Source organism: Schistosoma mansoni, chromosome 3 (assembly GCF_000237925.1).
Source record: "Schistosoma mansoni strain Puerto Rico chromosome 3, complete genome".
NCBI lineage: Eukaryota > Metazoa > Platyhelminthes > Trematoda > Strigeidida > Schistosomatidae > Schistosoma > Schistosoma mansoni.
The window spans coordinates 13218413-13237157 of NC_031497.1; the positions used below are offsets into that span (position 1 = coordinate 13218413).

General features: G+C 36.8%; 1 protein-coding gene across 1 annotated transcript; it reads right to left on the reverse strand.

Annotated features, from left to right (window-relative positions):
* Window positions 1–6769: 6769 nt before the first annotated feature.
* Smp_136410 (putative cytoplasmic polyadenylation element binding protein (cpeb)) lies at window positions 6770–16729 on the reverse strand (the record flags this gene model as incomplete). The annotated part of the gene is made up of 4 exons (XM_018799291.1): window positions 14608–16729; window positions 11733–11822; window positions 10875–10993; window positions 6770–6913 (listed from the first exon to the last, which is right to left on the reverse strand). The coding sequence occupies exons 1-4, from the start codon at window positions 16649–16651 to the stop codon at window positions 6770–6772; spliced, it is 2397 nt and encodes a 798-aa protein (XP_018651094.1). The 5' UTR covers window positions 16652–16729.
* Window positions 16730–18745: the final 2016 nt, after the last annotated feature.

Sequence of the window (18745 nt, forward strand, 5' to 3'; positions counted from 1 at the left end):
TCGAAAAACACACTTTGCAGCAACCCTGAGAATAATGTTATCTAGTTAATTTATTGACAACTCAAGGGAAGTGACAGAATTTAACCTGTTTAATGTTCTCCTACCATTGCATATGTTCCTGTGGATTAAGGTACGAAGGTCGTTGATTGAGCAATTTATCCAAGAAAGTTCAGGAACACTAAATCTGCTGGCAAGCGATTGTAAGACATCGTACAAGCGGCCATCTGATCAAGGCAGACTAGCCATTTCAAGTTCTCCACAAGACAACCAGAAACATACAAAAAGCAGTATCTTTGCGTCTTCAATGTATTACTAAGTTCGTTTCTATACACAGCGAAACAAGGATCATATGTACAAAAGACACTTATTTAACCTCTGTACTTCCTGCGGACTTAATCTAAATATTTTAACTATAAATGAATCTTTATTCCGTTTTGTCGACTCCCACTTTTCTTATTTTATAAAAAATCTAACAAATCATTCTCTCTACAGCACCGTTAGATTCTTAACCCATACAGACTTACTGTTGTTTTGATGTCCTTTTAGAATGGGATTCCTTTTTAAAATTTATCTCACTATATTAAGCAACCTGATACCACAATTCTTTATCTAAGTTTTATGACATTCTTAACTCACTTTTGATCCAACCTCTTAATATTAATAATAATCCTAATGTTTATTTTACACCCATTAATCGTTATCGAAAAGAATATATGTTAATATATTTGACAGTACAGCTTTGAGGATGAAACTGTCGAGAACATATCTCTTCACTGAACTAACTATATTCTTGTTTCCAAAACGAAACTGGTAGATAACCACAAAAAGAAAATGAAAATAATGGCAACGATGTTGTTTCAACCACTAAATTGCATATTTAAATAACTGTTTTAACTACCTTAGTCAAGGCAACTGGCTTGAACATAAAAATGTGCCACTCATATCCAAGTACATGAAACGAGACATGGTTGTTGAAGTGTACTTTTACATAATATTTATTGTAGTGAACAATAAATGAAATGAAACATTCAACTGACAATTATATTCTCGCTCATACTAGAAACAAAACAATTTGCATTATTATTATTATTATTATTATTATTTACCATATCGCTAATTCACCCCCTTTTATCCCCAATTTGTGTAACCTTCCTTTTCAACTTATGCAGCAGCTCGCTCTTGATGGAAACTCTGTTCCATCTAAACGATCTCTAGTCGCTGTTTGGTTGAAAGTGAATGCTTCCACCGATTATGAATACTGAAGCAGTCTTTCTGAAACCACGTACGCCGTTCAAGATGGCTTCCTTCAACGTTCGCACACTAATGCAGATCAGACAACAGATAGGGCTGGTTATCTCTTTAGAAGGTCTTAATGTTGACGTTTGTTGTCTATCCGAGACTCGTATTCAAGACTCTAGTGAAGTACTACAAATCCGCTCTCCATCTGTCGCCTCGAAAAGCTTGTTTCACGTGCGCTTATCCGGGGACCCTGTGGCATCTTCGTCTGGTCTTGCTGGCGTCGGTGTCGCACTAAGCGCTAGAGCTGAGGCAGCACTAATCGACTGGATCCCCATTAACAGTCGGTTATGTGCTGTTAGATTAGAAAGTTCCATCAAAGTGAGAAGAAATCGGCGTGAGAAACGGTGTCTTTTCGTCATCTCCGCCTATGCCCCGACAGATTGCAGCCCGGATGCAATCAAGGATGAGTTTTACCATCAGTTAACTGTTCTTCTCCAGAAAGCGCGTTCGACAGATACTGTAGTACTAGCCGGAGACTTGAATGCACAGGTCGGGCGTCTAGGCACAGAAGAGAGTCGTTTAGGTGGCCGATGGGGACTTGTTGGTCGCAGGACAGATAACGGGGACCGTTTGCTGCAACTGTGCACAGACCACAACCTGTTTCTGGCTAGCACTAACTTCCGGCACAGTCATCGCCAGTGTGCCACCTGGCGTCCTCCCTATGCATCTCAAGCCTGGACTCAGATTGATCACATCGCGATCAGCTACCGCTGGCGTGGTTGTGTACAAGACTGCCGCTCCTTTTGGAGTACCTATCTGGAGTCTGATCATGCCCTGGTCTGCGCCAATCTCACCTTACTTTTCAGTGGCCGAAGGATTGATCGCCATCAACGGATCGATGTTAGTAAACTGGTTGCAACATCTGTTGCAAGTAAGTATCGAGCGGAGCTAGCCTCTAGGCTAGCTATCATCCCACCGAAAAGTATAGATGAGCATTGGTTGCATCTTCACGACGCCATGAAAATGGCGAGTAAAGCCGCTTGCGGCTTCGCGAAACGTCCCGCTTACAAGCACTGGGTTTCTTCTGGCTCCTTACAACTGATGGAAGCCCGTCGGTCTACTCCGGGTGACCGTGAGTTTGACCACAAACGAAGGCTGTTACGTAATGAAATCAGGCAAAGCTTGCGTAAGGACCGAGAAGCCTGGTGGTCGGAGCGTGCTAATGAGATGGAAGCAGCAGCTGCATCTGGTAACTGCCGGAAGCTCTTCCAACTCATCCGAGCCACTGGCAGCAAGAAGTCTGGTGTGAGTGAAACGATCTACGAGGATGACGGGATGCCAATCACTAACATCTCTCGACGTCTTGGACGATGGGCGGAATTTTTCGAAGGGCAGTTCAACTGGCCTTCTGCTCTGGCAACATCAACCAGTTTGTCCTGCCCCCCATGGCCGGTGACGACTGATCCACCAAACGAGGCGGAAGTCCTCAAGGAACTCCAACTCTCGAAGCGCTACAAATCACCTGGCTCAGATGACTTACCTCCAGCTCTTTTTAAAGATGGTGGTGGCTTTCTGGCTAAGGAACTGACGGTGTCGTTTGCAAAGGTTTGGGAGCAAGAAAGTGTTCCAACATCATGGAATGAGTCAATAGTCGTCCCTATCTTTAAAAAGGGTTCACGTTGTTCCTGTAATAACTATCGGGGAATAAGTCTACTTCCGATTGCGTCCAAACTATTGGCTTCTGTCATTCTTCGTAGGTTGTTTAAAAGCCGAGAACGATTGACTCGCGAGGAGCAGGCTGGTTTTCGTTCTGGTCGAGGATGCATTGATCACATCTTCACCCTCCGCCAAATGTTAGAACACCGTCATACTTATCGCAGGCCAACAATCGTAGTGTTTCTTGATATCAGGGCTGCCTTCGATTCGTTGGACAGGACTGTTCTCTGGGATTGTCTATTGAAGAAGGGTGTGCCTGAGAAGTTCATTAACATCTTAAAGGCCCTGTATACGAACACCTCAGGCAGAGTGAGGGCATACAACCACCTTTCTCCCTTGTTCCATTCGAGCAGTGGGGTTAGGCAGGGTTGCCCGATCTCACCATTCCTCTTCAACTTTGCCATCGATGACATCCTGGAAACAGCTCTGATGGATGTAAGTAATGGCGGTGTGGATCTGCTGCCTGGAGAACTACTTCTCGACCTCGAGCATGCGGATGATATTGTCTTACTGTGCGATAATGCCCAAGGCATGCAATCCGCACTTAATCAGTTGGCAATCAGTATCCGCAGGTACGGTATGTGCTTTGCACCCTCCAAGTGCAAAGTACTCCTACAAGACTGGCAGGATTCTCATCCTGTACTCACCCTGGATGGTGAGCAGATTGAAGTAGTTGAGAAGTTCGTGTATCTAGGTAGCTATATAAGTGCTGGTGGTGGTGTGAGTGATGAGATCGATGCACGTATAAGGAAAGCCAGAGCGGCTTATGCCAATCTGGGCCATCTTTGGCGCCTTCGTGATGTTAGTCTGGCTGTAAAAGGTCGGATATACAACGCGTCGGTGAGAGCAGTTTTGCTCTATGCTTGTGAAACCTGGCCTCTCCAAGTTGAGGATGTTAGACGTCTCTCTGTGTCCGATCATCGTTGTCTCCGAAGGATTGCTGACATCCAGTGGCAACACCGTGTTAGTAATGCAGAGGTTTGGCATCGTGTGTTCGGACGCAGAGACAATAATTCAATTGGTGACACCATCTTGAAACACCGAATTCGGTGGCTTGGACATGTTTTACGAATGTCGTCCCAGAGAATTCCACGTCGTACATTATTTGCCGACTGTGGGAGTGGTTGGAAAAAGCGGAGAGGAGGTCAGTGTATGACATGATGTCGTGGCATGAAAGAAAGCTGCAAAGGGCTAGCTTCTGTTGGTCCTTCACGACTCCCTGGTTGGGGTCCGAGAGATGGTGCAACACAGTGGCTAGAGACGTTATCAGATATGGCTCAGAATAGAAGCCAGTGGCGTGCCTGCTGTAACCTTCTTTTACTTTCTTCATAAAGAGTGGCTATAACTTTCCTAACTGAGAGAGCTCTTTTGGTTGTACATTTCAGTTCCCCCCATCATTACTCTTTTCCTTTTCTTTTTCTCCTTCTTTTATATATACACATCTTCCTTCTCCTCCCATTCTCATTATTTTGTGTGGCGCATATGTATCCGGTGCCCTTTGTACCAACATATATGTGATTAAATAAGTAAATAAAATAATAAATTATCTCTGTCGAAGTTTTTTCCATGTAAACATCAATGTTTTCACGATGAAACCAGTATTCCTCACTTTATTATTTGTTCTTTGGTAATTATTTCCCAGGTTTTATTTAAAACAAGATTCCATGTATAAAGAGTAGTTGCACTAGATTACCTGGTTTTATCTATAACCAACGTACTGGTATTTTATTTCGGAGCTGAAGATTAACACAGCTAATATGTAGTACCTAATCGTGATTTTATCAATAATTGATAGATTAGAAACATTTAGTGTAAAAGGTCTCAGCAACATTACAACTTTTTTAAATATTATATATATATATATATATACATGGGGATGTATCCTTAGGGAATCAGAAACAACGCATATAAAAAAATTTTCTCTTTGTTCAGATTACTTCCATATAGTCAATTGGATAAAAAACAATAATGAAATAAATATTGTATAAAAGATTATAACTAAGCATCTCGTTTGGAAAAAAAACGAAAAAATGCTTTTAAGGTCAAAAAAGAAAGGAGGAAAAGTAAACTTCTGTCTACAAGTAAGGTCATTTTCAGGTCATGCCAAAATAGGAAGGGAGTTAAAACTGTCCACATAAACAAGACAAGTGAGGAGAAAGAAATTCATCCAATAGGCAGAGAATTATGTAGGCTAGGACGGAAACGAAGATATATATATATATATATATATATATTGTTAATATGAACGAAGTTGCAAAGTAACTGAATGCAGTTGGATGAATGGGGAAATCGATATATGAAAATATCTTTTTTCTAAAACACGAAGTTTTCTTTTTTGTGTTTTTTTCTCTTACTTTAATTTTAATAAATATAGGTCAAATCTAACTAAAATATTTTATATTTATCCGTTTCTTGAAATTTTAAAACAAAAATTTATTTAGATTTTCATTATGAAAATATATTATTACTATGTTGTACGAAATACATAAGACTTTATTAGGTGAATTTAATAAATCATTTTAAGGAAAACTATTACAGTTTATGGTTGTATAAGAATTATAATATTGTCAAAAGTGACAGACCTTTACAAATGCACTTTTTCAAGTAAATGTAATAACTACATCAGAAGATAAGTAGGTTACAAGTGATTACTATAGATTTAGAGTGTATCAATCTTATCCATTTCGTAAAATGCTATTTACTTCAAATAATATTTTTGTGCTACATTGGTCTTCATTATCGAGTCCTTGGAATATCAATTCTACTGGTCAACTAATGAACATCAATATTAGTATCATTCATATTAATCTACTTGGTAAATAAGAAAATAATAAATGTTTTCTGAACGACAAATATTTTCCGCATAACAAGAACAAGTTTACAATGGATTTGTTTCTGTGTATGGTTTTTGTTTATAGTTTACTTTCCGCCTATAAGTTCACTTGATAATTCCCGCTAAAAATCTGAATTTGTACACTTTTAGATCGCTATAAACCGTCGACTCTTCATGAACTCAGATAATTCTCATTACAAAATGTGTAAGGCTGTGTATATGATTACAAAGTCTAGGAAATTACATACATTAAAATGTGAATCAGTTTTCGAGTAAAAAATTGTACACTGAGCAAGTCTCTTTGTGGACTTGTACGTGGAAAATATTTAGAACTTGTCTTTCACATAGTTGACCTACAATTAAGATTCTTTTATCGGTTTTATATAAAAATCCAAAATGCATCTGGACTTTTATACAACTATGACTCATTGCAATGTGTGTAAGTTGACTAACTTATGTGAATATTTGATACGGATATGAAAATGTTAATTTCACATTGCATATATGCATAAAAAAGACAGACTGATTGGCGAATAGACAAACTTAATGAATCTTGTTAATTCAATACTTTGTCTGATACGAGTCACTTCGAAAAAGAATAGGGAAGGAAACAATCAATGAAATTATTTTCACAGTTGATCTTGTGTAGAGATTTGTGCAATCTGAAGACCGAATTTGATGTCACAAAATTGATGGAAGCTGAAGAACCCAATAGAAATAATAATTGCTCTTGGTTTCGTAGCTCCCTTCAGTTAATCGTAGTTATTTAATGATGAAAACTATATGTATAAGAATTACTCATCGAAGATAGCTTTTTATGACTCAAATGAATAAAATGTGATTTTTATGAGGTATACATACGGAAAGATCATAGATAAAAGGAATATCCGGTTGGCAAACAGTTGAAACAAGCTAGAAACCATATTTTTCATATTATGATAATGATAATTAATAGGAAATATCTATCACACTTTCATAAGATTATACTACCAACTTATTGGTTAACTTACTAGCTCTAAGTGGACGTGGAACGCCTCCAACAAAAATCGTTTTACGAGGATCTAATGGTTGTGAACCATCCATGACAAAATCAGAGTCTGCTAAGTTCCATGGTCGAATCTGAACCTATTACGATTTTTTTTTTTAAAAAAAGAGCTTATAAATAAAACAGCAAATAATGTTAACAATTAAAAAGTAGCTCTACTCTTGTTTACTTGGTGTTTCCAAACACACAGTTTCATAAAGTGAATACCAACGTTGTAGAAAACAATGAGCAGAAAAATAATCATATATATTGACGTCAGATCTAACAAAAACTTAAAGCCAAATTAAAAATCCCACACTGATTGAACTTTGCTAAAAATAAGGGAGTTAATTGTTTGACAACATGAAATACTAGAAGATAGCAATGTCGGCTAAAAAGTTTAATGGTTAAGAGAACAAAACGCAAGCGAGTAAAAGTTTAATTAAATGAACTCAAAACAAAAATTTGAGTGTTTCAGATCAACCAGTTCAATAGCATGATTCATCAGGTACCTTTGATAACTGTATGCTGGAAAATAAACGAAATCTGGTAATATTGATAATGAATTACCGAAAAAGCTAACAAAAGTTGAGTTACCATTAGAATCACTAGTTTTCAATATTGAACGTTACAGCAGAGAACTGATGCGAAATTCAATTGAACAAGATCGATGCAAAGTTGTGATGTTTCATGAAGCAAAGGGAAATCTTTTTGCTTAAGTGGACTGGTGGAGGTTGCTTAAAAGCTAACTGTAAACAGGCACTAGTTTTCTAGGGGTCCGCGTGATTATTGTAACCAGTGATTAGACTTTAAATGACATAGCTCAAAACCATTCGCAATAGCGAAGATGCATCCACTCTTTGTCTTCCTCCAGATTCTGAACTTCATCATAACTTTATTTCACTAATTTGTATTTTCTTTTTGAATAGTATCTTTGATCTCTAATCTCTTCAGTTACAACTGATACTGTTACTACCCCTATTATTCTAGGATTTGGCCAGACCATTTTATCTTTCTGTGCTAATGGGGTATGGCAACTTGAACTAACGTACATACGTAGCAGGTTATGCTTTGCAACTGACTTGTTTGTTCAAGAAACGTATAACAAATGTATCTCTAAGTAAATAACCACAACACAACCTTTCTATTCAGAAACGACACATAGAGATATCCAACTTGATGCAAATTAAAAGGAAATGATAAACTTGTTAAGATCTATTTGATACCAAAAGTAGATTAAGTTCAAAAACCTTATTCATTAGACTAATTATTAGATTTTGGATTCTTTGTACTGATGCCGTAAGGTGAAAATTTCACAACCACACCTTCCCTTAACAATTGGAAATATTAGTTTCTGGAACCAAATGGAACAGCTTAACCATAAAATAGTATACTAAGGAACTAAATATCTTGATTAAGTAGTTTAGAGTAATGAATGAATCATAGTAATGATTTTGAGAACAAGGTGAAAAATATGTCTATACAGTTGATTCTCAATGGCTGATTTTTTCTGGCAGAGCGATACGATAAGGATATTTTCAAATTCCATGGAATCTCATGAGTCATTAATCAAAAACTAAATCATGTCTAAGGTTTTAGACCAACAGAATATTTTTCTGTGAAAATAATGGACGCAACAATAAAGTATGTAATTTAACGAGACATCTCTTGTCATACACAATCTTAGATAAAAAAGCATAAAGTAAACCATACTGGAGACACCATTTTTTGACCTGGATATAATCTGATATATGTTGACAAGCATAAATAGTACCTAACACTAATCAGAAATGGAATGCCTGACAGCAGAAGTTTGAGAATATCCAATTGAAGAGAACAGGAATGTAAACACATAGTAATTGCAATAATAACAGGAATGAACAAGCGATAAAGTTTATAAGACACAATCGGTGGAAGATGTGAAAATGAAGTACTTAATGTATGGTTTTCATATTTTATGAAGACATTGTAATATTGCACTAAACAATGAATTGGTTTTCCCTACCTAAGTTCTTGTTCAGTAAAATGGTACTGTAGATGAAAGGTGAAGGTTACGTCATGATATTAACAACTTCAGATAAATTTTAAAACCAAAAATAAAAGGATTTTCACATCACAAAGAGATATGGATAAAATTTATATAGCTCGGAAAAGTTTACTGAAGAACTCGACTCAATTAATGTATCTACGACCGATAGAATGATGCATATGTCGAAGAACATACAGTACTAAATAAAATAGCTACCAATTCTACTGAAACTCTTTGTTTTGGCACATACATCACACAAATAAAAGTAATCTTTAGTGCACTTTGTACACCTTAACTTCTAAACAAATCATCCATGAAGACAAAATGCAACGGGTTTTACGTATTACTTTTAGATACAGTAACTGCAATGTATCTAACCAAGTTACTTCGTCTATGCGCATAAGTATACAATCCTGGTAGACTGTAGATCTTTAACGGTAATTATACCATGAGAAAGTACGAAAGATCTCTTGGACAAGTAATAAAAAATATGTGGACAATCCAGGCCCAGATTTCAACTGACAAACAAATAATTAGGGAATATACAGATGACAAAAAATAAATCGGTCGATCGGTAAGCATTTATGACTATGATTATCGAACCGTACATTGTCAAATCAAGCTATTGAGGAACTGTGAAATTAAAAGACATGAAAAGTGACTAGCACTTTATCATAGTCGTCTTCGGAACACTGTTCGTGGATGACGAAACAACTGTGTAACCGAACTTGAGGTTGACCGCAGGGTATTAGGTACAAAGAAGTTGATTTATGTGGCTATACGCTTTTATTGATTGAGAGGGTTAGGATATATGTTGCCACTGCCTACCCTGACATCCGATTTTGCTTGATATAGGAGTAGGAAGAGAAAAACCAAGGGCAACTATACATTTGTATAGAGTAAATCTATGAAGTAATAACTGCTGATCTGGACAAAGTTATGGCGACTTCCTGGTTGGAGTACGCGCAATACTAGTAGATAATGGATGACATACGGCATATTTTATTTATTATTTATTTGAACACATAAATATTGGTACAAGGAGGCACCGAATACATATGCGCCACACAAGTCAATTGATTTGTGTGTGGACTGTGATACTTCCCGGGTGACCAAACCGAAACAAATGGTTTTCTTAGGGAGCTACACCCGGAGCCTTTGACCTAAAGGTCTAATCCACAAGGTAGTGGAGCAACGTTAGGGGATGCACTCCCATGGTAGCCGGTGATCAACAATTAGTTCATACGCCATTTGTCCCATTAGGATACTGGAGCTCATGTGCACCATTGGTTTGGAATCAGGGTTTCCCAAGTCCCCTAGGTGGACTCTTCGTGTCCACCAACCCGGTTAAAGCGCCGAAAATCCGCTTTTCGTTCTTTAAATTTTGTAAACAACACCCCCGCCACGAGAAGGCAGTGAGTAGGTATGGTGAATTGTAATGATATATTTGCATTGATTCTCCATCTCGCTGTAAATCTCAGGTGTCATTCCTATATATATATATATATATATATATATATATATATCTTACATCTCATTAATTTTCTTCCTCGCTGTGCTAATGTGAATTATAACAAATTGGACCGATACACAATAGTTCCAGGCCCTACATCGATGGAAAACATCTGACACTGCACTTTTTGGAACTTCACTGGGGAATTAATAATTGTGAGACGGTAAGTAGTTTAACTATCTAACCTTAAGCATAAAAACACTATAGCTTATAACGTTTATCTGTAGGGCAGCAGAAAAAGCATTTTCGGAAGAATAATGCAGTTCAATTAAAGACAATCAAAGTCTAGGTTGAATCAAAATAAGTTGATTAAGATGACAGCATAAAACATAAAGTTAATATTCCAGTCAAGAAAAGCCACAGACTTATTTTTACAATAAAATCACGACCATCGTACAATACATCACCTACACTAATTACCTTGGCGTTTAGCAGAAGTGAAAAATCGTTTTTATAACGCACAAAAATAAACATAATAACGGATGAAGTTCAGATGATACGTATCTCTATGAGGACTTACGGGTTTATCTTTCATCGTGGGTGATGATACGCACCAATAGTATTTTCCTTCATCAACAATACAAGCATTAATAAGACTTTGAACAGATCGTTCATCTTGGAATAGCAGAAAACAATAGCCTAAACGAACACAGAAATTTAGGATAAACAGGTAATCTGTGGAGGTAGTACTGATATGTTAATATCAATGAATTGTTCTTTAGTGGTATACGACTACGGATCGGAATTCAGCAAGTAGTACAGGTTAATGTACAGAACTATAGGAATCAACGAATATGAAGTGGGATTTTTATTTCATGAACCTAAAATGATTGAGAGTTAAATCTTTTAATTAATGAGAACTAGTTTTATCTAGAGAAAAATCAATAATTGGTGCAAATTAGTTAGTTCACTCCAGGCCAATGAATGATGAGGTTTCTAATCACTGACCTCAGGCATGTGATAATTTATGGTGTTAATAATGACCAAGAGTATCAAACTGTAACATATCATCAAAGTGAAACAAAAGTTTACTGAATCGCAATTACATTCATTGTAACTTCTTTGGAAAGACTGAATATATAGCTTTAAGGTACTACTTATATCCCCTTTATTTTCTTTGCAAATATGACTTCACATGCGATAAACAATGCATCTACCAATTTCTTAACTAAACAGAGTGGATTGAATTCTTACTAGGAATTAAGATATTTTTTCCAAGACCAAGTTTACAACGACGTAAAAACTTGGAGAGTTATTGTTGATAATTATTAGTCTTTCATTAAGTAATGGCTAAATGAATCCGTAAGAACTACTATTCCCAAACTTTAAATGAAAAAACTTTTTTAAAGGAGAGGAAAAAGGATGAGGTACAACTTACCTTTTGGTGGAAAATATGCCTTACTTTCGGTTTTATGAGGCCAGTCAACTATTAAAGGGCCAAATCGACGAAAAGCAGTGGTTATTTCCTCTAAAACAGAATCGAAAAATGTTTTGATTAACGAATTAATGGTGTATGCAGAAATGTACGATGACAGCCAATGTAGAGGCGGTTCAGTAGAGTCAGTCAGTCAACTACAACGTAGGACCAGGCACATATATGCATCGGTCCAAGTTTCCATACCTTATTAGCACAACAAGATGAACACCGAATTCATAGTAGTTAATTTAATGGTGGTAGAACTATGAGGCAAATACCAATACTACTGTTAGAAATATCAATCTCACGAATTATTTATTACTGAAAATCAACTTACAGCAATACACAAACACCACAGTTAATCGACTTCGCGATCTTTTGTGGACGTCAATCTCTGACTTTATAGATAACTGATCACTAGGCAATTTTACAGTTTGGAATATGTTTTGAAGCTGTGTCGAAATTAATGCGTATCATTTAATTTATGATACAACTATGTGGTACAGACGGCTACGATAATTAAAATAGATCTAAAATTAATTAACTATTGTATGTTGACTCGGCTGGTAAGTTTTTATTTTACTTCAATATTTCACCTTGGGGATAATACCTGGTATCATTTACATGTATATGTACCTGCTCCGTCGTTTCGTTAAAGTAATTTCTAAGCCTTCGCAATCTAAGTGCTGGAACTATATTACTTGCGCTGTAAGTTGAGCGAAGGATTTCAAGTACTGGTATTTTTTCACGATGCTGTTTTCTTTAGGACCCATCTTTGAACATTCTGAAGCTTTGCATACCAGACCAAAAAAAGGTATTTTTGACTTGGTCAAAGTTCAATGCAGCTGCGTGATTAAGTAATATGACCATGACCCCAAAGATTCTTAATGCCAGTAAATAAAGTGCTTTGTAAGTGTAGATAAATAGCGAATTTCTTGATGTATTCAAAAGATCGATTCAATGGTTTATGACCTATTATTTATACTAACAGTCTTAAGGATAAATAAGTTTAAAGATGTTTCATTGCACACAAACATTTCCTCGACTACTATTACTATATTCAGTCATTTATCGTCTTCTTCCTCATTCAGTTAGTAAACAGAACATACGTCGATTAATTCAGTAAGAAGTTAACTGTTTGAAACCTAAAATCATTTCTTTAAACTTCGCTATGTTCACCAAATATATATCGTATTATAATTAGGGCTTAGTGTAAAGCGCTAAATATAGCCTATATGTAGTGGTGAAACGCACCCTTTTACAGAAAATCACTTTTATACCGAAGATTGACTTGAAGGAGTTTGGTAATTAAATCCAGTGAGGCGTCTCTAGACATGTGGTTCAGACGTTGTCGCTGAGTTGCTATACTACAACTAGTGATCAATTACATATTCAAAAAAACACTTAAGCCTATAAAGTTTACCAATGTTGAAATACTAAGCTCCCCTTTACCTCTAATCAAGTAATCAAAATACCCAACTTTTCCATCAGTTAACTTGTAAAATGAATTTCAACCCTTCAAATTCACTTAACCGGCCTTATAATTCTTGAGAAAATGCTATCATACATAATAGTCAAAGTTACAATCCACAATATCAATGGTCAAATAACTCAGAATTAGGAATTTTGTTTTTCTGAACCCCAAGGTGTACTAAATTTTTGCATTATTAATCCACCACAAATTAAAAATCTCTCAAAACAGTCATAATACACAAGAGTTACATCGAACAAAATCATCTACGATTCGTGTTTTCGATACTGATAAAATAAATTCACATAAAGCACCAAAAATATGAAATCCACAAACTTTACCATCCTAAAAACCTGAGGTTTTGTATAAATTCAAGGACACAGTGAGTGAAAGAAGCAACAATAACTGCTGGATTCAATGAACAGGTCGGTAGTGTCTTGGTGTTAAAAATAATGATTGCACTTTTCTTCGAACACCTCAAAAATTTTCAATATACATATATCCTGAAATCGAAGTTTAAACTAGTGATCGAGGGTAACTAAAATTGAAATTTTTATCCATTTACCGTCGACTATTTACTTTTGGTATTCTAACAAACTCCTAAGTTATGTAACAAAATAACGGAAAACAACTTGATGTTCAAAATACAGGAAAAAATGGTCCGTTACAGAATAAAGTTTGAGCGTATAAACCATGAGACTACAATACAAATATTAAACTAGTAACTGGAAATGAAATTTTAGATCATTGAAGTCCACGAAGTGTATGAAGCAAATGTCTAGAAATTACTTTTAAAATAATAGACAAGTCAAAGCTGCATTTTTAAGACCTTGGGTATTAAACTAGTATCCAGGATACCAGTAAAGATGTTTGAAGCTGAGAAGGATCGAAGGAAATCAAAGAATCCATATCGTAATGCGTCATTATCTCCTTACTAAGGTTTGTATTTTAACTAATAAACAGACTTGTACTTGAACTGGTTTCAAGAAATAATAGTAGTAGCACTCACAAGCCATATAGGCTTATTTACCGAAATAAAGACAAGGATTTTTGAGTTAATGATAATCCCCAACCATCTTTTCTCCCATCAAGTGGTTGTTAGAGTTTGGTTGAAATTAGAGTACCTAAGCTAATGAGCAACAGCGACGATGCATTTAATTAATATATACAAAACGCCCTATCAACAAACAAATTATATATGATGAGGAATATAGACTTTTATACGAATAATCGTGAAGTCATAGTCATCATTTTTTACTGAACTATTTTCCATTATTTGAACCAAACAGTGACGAGCGTAATAAAATAATTTACATCAATAACCCACGAAAAGCAAAAAATTCCAGCTAATATATATTGACATACCTTCGTCTATATCAGGTGGGAGACCTCCAACGAATACTTTGCGTGAAAATCCCTCTTCACGAGTAAAGATATTTGCAAACATAGAATATGGACTTGTCATTCCAGCTGAACCCATTATTGAACTCCCGTTGTAGCTAGAAAGACTATTAAAACTTGAACTTTGGTTATTTGAACCATTTATCATAGGTGTTGAGTTGTGTATTGACGGTGAGCCTAAGACAGGCATTTGGCTTGCAGAATTTAAACCAGGTATTTGTTGGTCTATCTCTCCAAAACTAGATGACAATGTTAAATCATCGATCCCCCCCATAGATGTACTATTTGCATTCGAAGAAGCTAAATTAGAACCTCCAATGCTACTGATTTCAAAAGATTTGATAACTTCCATAAGCTGTTGATCTAGCCCGTATTTGAAACTATCTAAGGAACTTTCCGACGTTGGACTATTGAATGACAAGGTATTTGTGAAGGAGTCTCCAGAAGAACACAGAACAAGCGGACTATTTGCAGACGATGAGGACCCAACACTGTTTAGTGACTGGATGATAGAGTGGTTATTAAAACTTCCAGCACTGTTATTCACACCAGAATCCTCACAACCATTTGGGAGAGCTGAGAGAGTGGAATTAACTGCAGTTAAACTACCACGATTACCATTTAGTTGAATATTACTTGTGACAATGTTCATGGGACTTTTACCTAGTGGTACTTGTTGTGAATTTTGATGATGTTGTTGCTGTTGCTGCCAATGTGCCATCATTCGGTGTTGGGGGCGCTTAGGAAACATACTATATATATTTGACAGACCTGCCTCGTTTACTTTATTGTTACTGGTAATACTGACGCCGGGTGTAGATACTGATACAAGACCCACGGACACAGCTGCTCGATTTAAGGAACCGTTAGCCATTCCACCACCAAAACCGACAGGTCCGACCATATTTGGAATGTTCTGGACGTTTGACTTATGAAGTGTTTGATGAACTGATGAATTTTGAGACCATGAAACCGTATTGCCTTCATTTCCAGGAAAATCACAAACTGTAGGAGAATTCGAATCAGTGACAAGACTACTGCCTAACTTTGATGAAACACCGGTGCCGTTGCTGCTCCATGCATTGGAAACCATGTATCCAAGTGCAGAGTTTGACAGCCCATTAGAATTACTCGACCACATACCTTTATTAACTGCAGGGTAGCGTGCTGTTTGGTGAGCCCCGGTGATTGGGCGCTTAGTCGCAACAGTCGCAGTAGTGGAATTGTTGCTATGACAAGTGGGGAAAATGTTACTACAATGACCGTCACTTAAAACACTATCTTGATCTATTTCTGTGTTAGACATAAGAGACGTGATCGTGTCCCCGACAAATGAAAAGCCATGGTCAGCAGAAGTAACCCCTGCACAATTCCGGTGGTTCCATGCATTACTCGGTACTCCGAATTCAGTTGAAATGTCCAAATTGTCCGACTCAGCTTGAAAACACTTCGTGTCGCTTTTTTGATTGATACCTGTAAGCGTATCAGTTGTAATACCAGACTCTATTGCCGCTCTTATTAAACGATAGTCTGCACTAAGATTGTTAACACGCAAGCAAGTAGTATCTGTTAACTGGTCAACAGAAGTCAAATTATGTGTTTTGTTTAGCTTATTTCGATATTCTGATTCGCACAACTGTCCATCAAGGCGACCATAAGCGAGTTTCCCGAAATCAACTACATCTGACGCAGATGAGATCTTATCCAAATGTTCTGAGTTTGATTTTATTAAGGACAGAAAATGATTTTTGTTCAGATCATCAGAGCCAGTTACACAAGAACTGGTCAGTTGTGATCCAAGAGCCAGTGAGTCACTAACTTCGGTCAAAGGTGTAGATACTTGACACCCCTGACAGGACACTGGTGTTAAAATTATCCCAGAGCTATTTGTGGGATTACGGGATAAGTCACGATCTTTTCGAGCATTCTCAAAAGTTTCAGGTGTAGTGTTACTTCCGATTCCAATATCAGAGAGATGGTCCAGATCAGAGCGTACGACATCTGACATTCGAGAAACGGTCGTACTATACAAGGAAAGATCTGAGGAAGTGAGGTGGTCTGCATTTTGGAGAGCTGGTCTACATGATGGTGACTTCAAAAAGCTTTTTTGAACAGTAGAACTTCTTACCAGTTCGATTTCCCCATTCATCTATGGGAAAGAAAAATTTATTCGACTGCCATAATCATTTTACTTAATATAGCACTTAGGATATAACAATAAAATGCATGTTAGTTAGATTACAATACTACAAAAGCAAGGATTACCACTGCTGGCACGTATCCAAAGTATTAGCGGTAGGGCAAGTAACGAATTGCCCCTAGCGATGGAGCACTTAAACAAGCGTTGTCCAAAGACCAACACTTATTAAGTTACTTAGAAAAGTCTATCTCCTCGTTATTTTCGAAACCGTGGTGTTTATCCATGTTTAAGAATTTCGAATCCGTTGATAATTGACTCCGATTCTTTAATTTCCTTAACTTCAAGACTCATACTGAAGAATCGTGTAACAGCTACAAACTTAAGTTTCTTTGGCTTCCTAGTCTAGATACTGCAATTAAATCCTTCAAATAATAAGCTGATTTCTCTACGCAACTTTTCATGATGGTGCGAAAAAAGAATGCTACGAACCATATCGTTCGTTCATCCCTCTGAAAGGTGCATAATAAATGTCGTCAATGTCTTTTATTTTAATGCACCTAAATGGTTGAATGCATGAAGTAAGGCATCCACCCCAATTAAGGCAATTTGCTGTGTCCTTAAGTGCCCTATTCTCTTAATCGACTTCGGGAAATAGAAGATATGAAAAGGATGAATTACAAGTGGGAGGAACTGGAAAGGATTGCCCAGGACAGAGTTGGATGGAGAATACTGGTATGCGGCCTATGCTCCTCCATGAGAGGTAACAGGCGTAAGTAAGTAAGTAACTTTTCACGCGATGCTTAATTTATTTGAAACTATGAAGGCGATTATGGACCGATGCACTGATGTGAACGAAGTTGCATGCTTTGACTCGGCAGGCCTAATCACCTCAAAAGTGCTTCGCTTGTCTTTGAGTTAAATAATGTATTGATGCGACCGTATTTTTTTAGCAAAGTTTCTCAGGAAGGAGTATTTTTGCCCGTCAGAATGAGGTCTGGACCGAAAAATATGATTTGGGAAAATGACCACACAGATTAGGCAGTCATTATGGCACAAAAACCATAGCATATAAGGTCTTTTATTCTAGTAGTGTAAGTAGGTTAATTACTACTATTCATAGACCTCAGTACTGTAAGAGAATAAGTGACTTTAACTGAGTGTCCATATCATACTTGTTGCATTAAATTTCAAACTTGCCAACGATAGTGCGGTTATCGATTATTAACAATAATTTATTGCAAACACATCAGGCTTACTCTATTTTTCGTATAAATGGCCAGTAATCTACACCATGACTTTTATAAGGAAGACATCAACCTAGCATAGGTAATAAAAAGACTAAGTCAGTAAACTTATACAAAAGAACACTCATGTAATACAGCGACTGGATATTGAGTTTGTTGGATAAAACTGTGTGATAGGTTCGCGGTTGTTGTGAAGTGTCCTAAACAATGCATTCGGTAGAATCTATGACTTTTCTGAGTACATAGTTCAAGTCTTTGCATATACCTGCTGCGAACGCGCCTCGGGGAGACGAAAAAAGAAAGGAAGAAACAGCAGAGCTAATGACAATAAGTGGCCAAATAAGCCTAACTATTTGTAGCGGACAAATCGAAGCGTTTTTAACAAATTGATGAACTCGATATCCAATTTCTGTATTACATGAGTGTTCTGTTGTAAAAGTTTACTGACTTAGTCTTTTTATTAACTTTACTAGGTTGGTGTCTTCCTTATAAAAGTCGTGTTGTAGATTACTGATCATTTCTACGAAAATAGAGTAAGCCTGATATGGTTGCAATAAATCATTACCACATGGTCAAGTAACACTTCCTTCAAATTCAGACTATATGGAGTAACATTGGTATTTCTACTTATTACCCCTATCAGCATCTTCGTACCAACCATGGAATATATGAGCAACGGACAAGGGACTGATTTAGAAAAGTTTTAAAATAAATTATA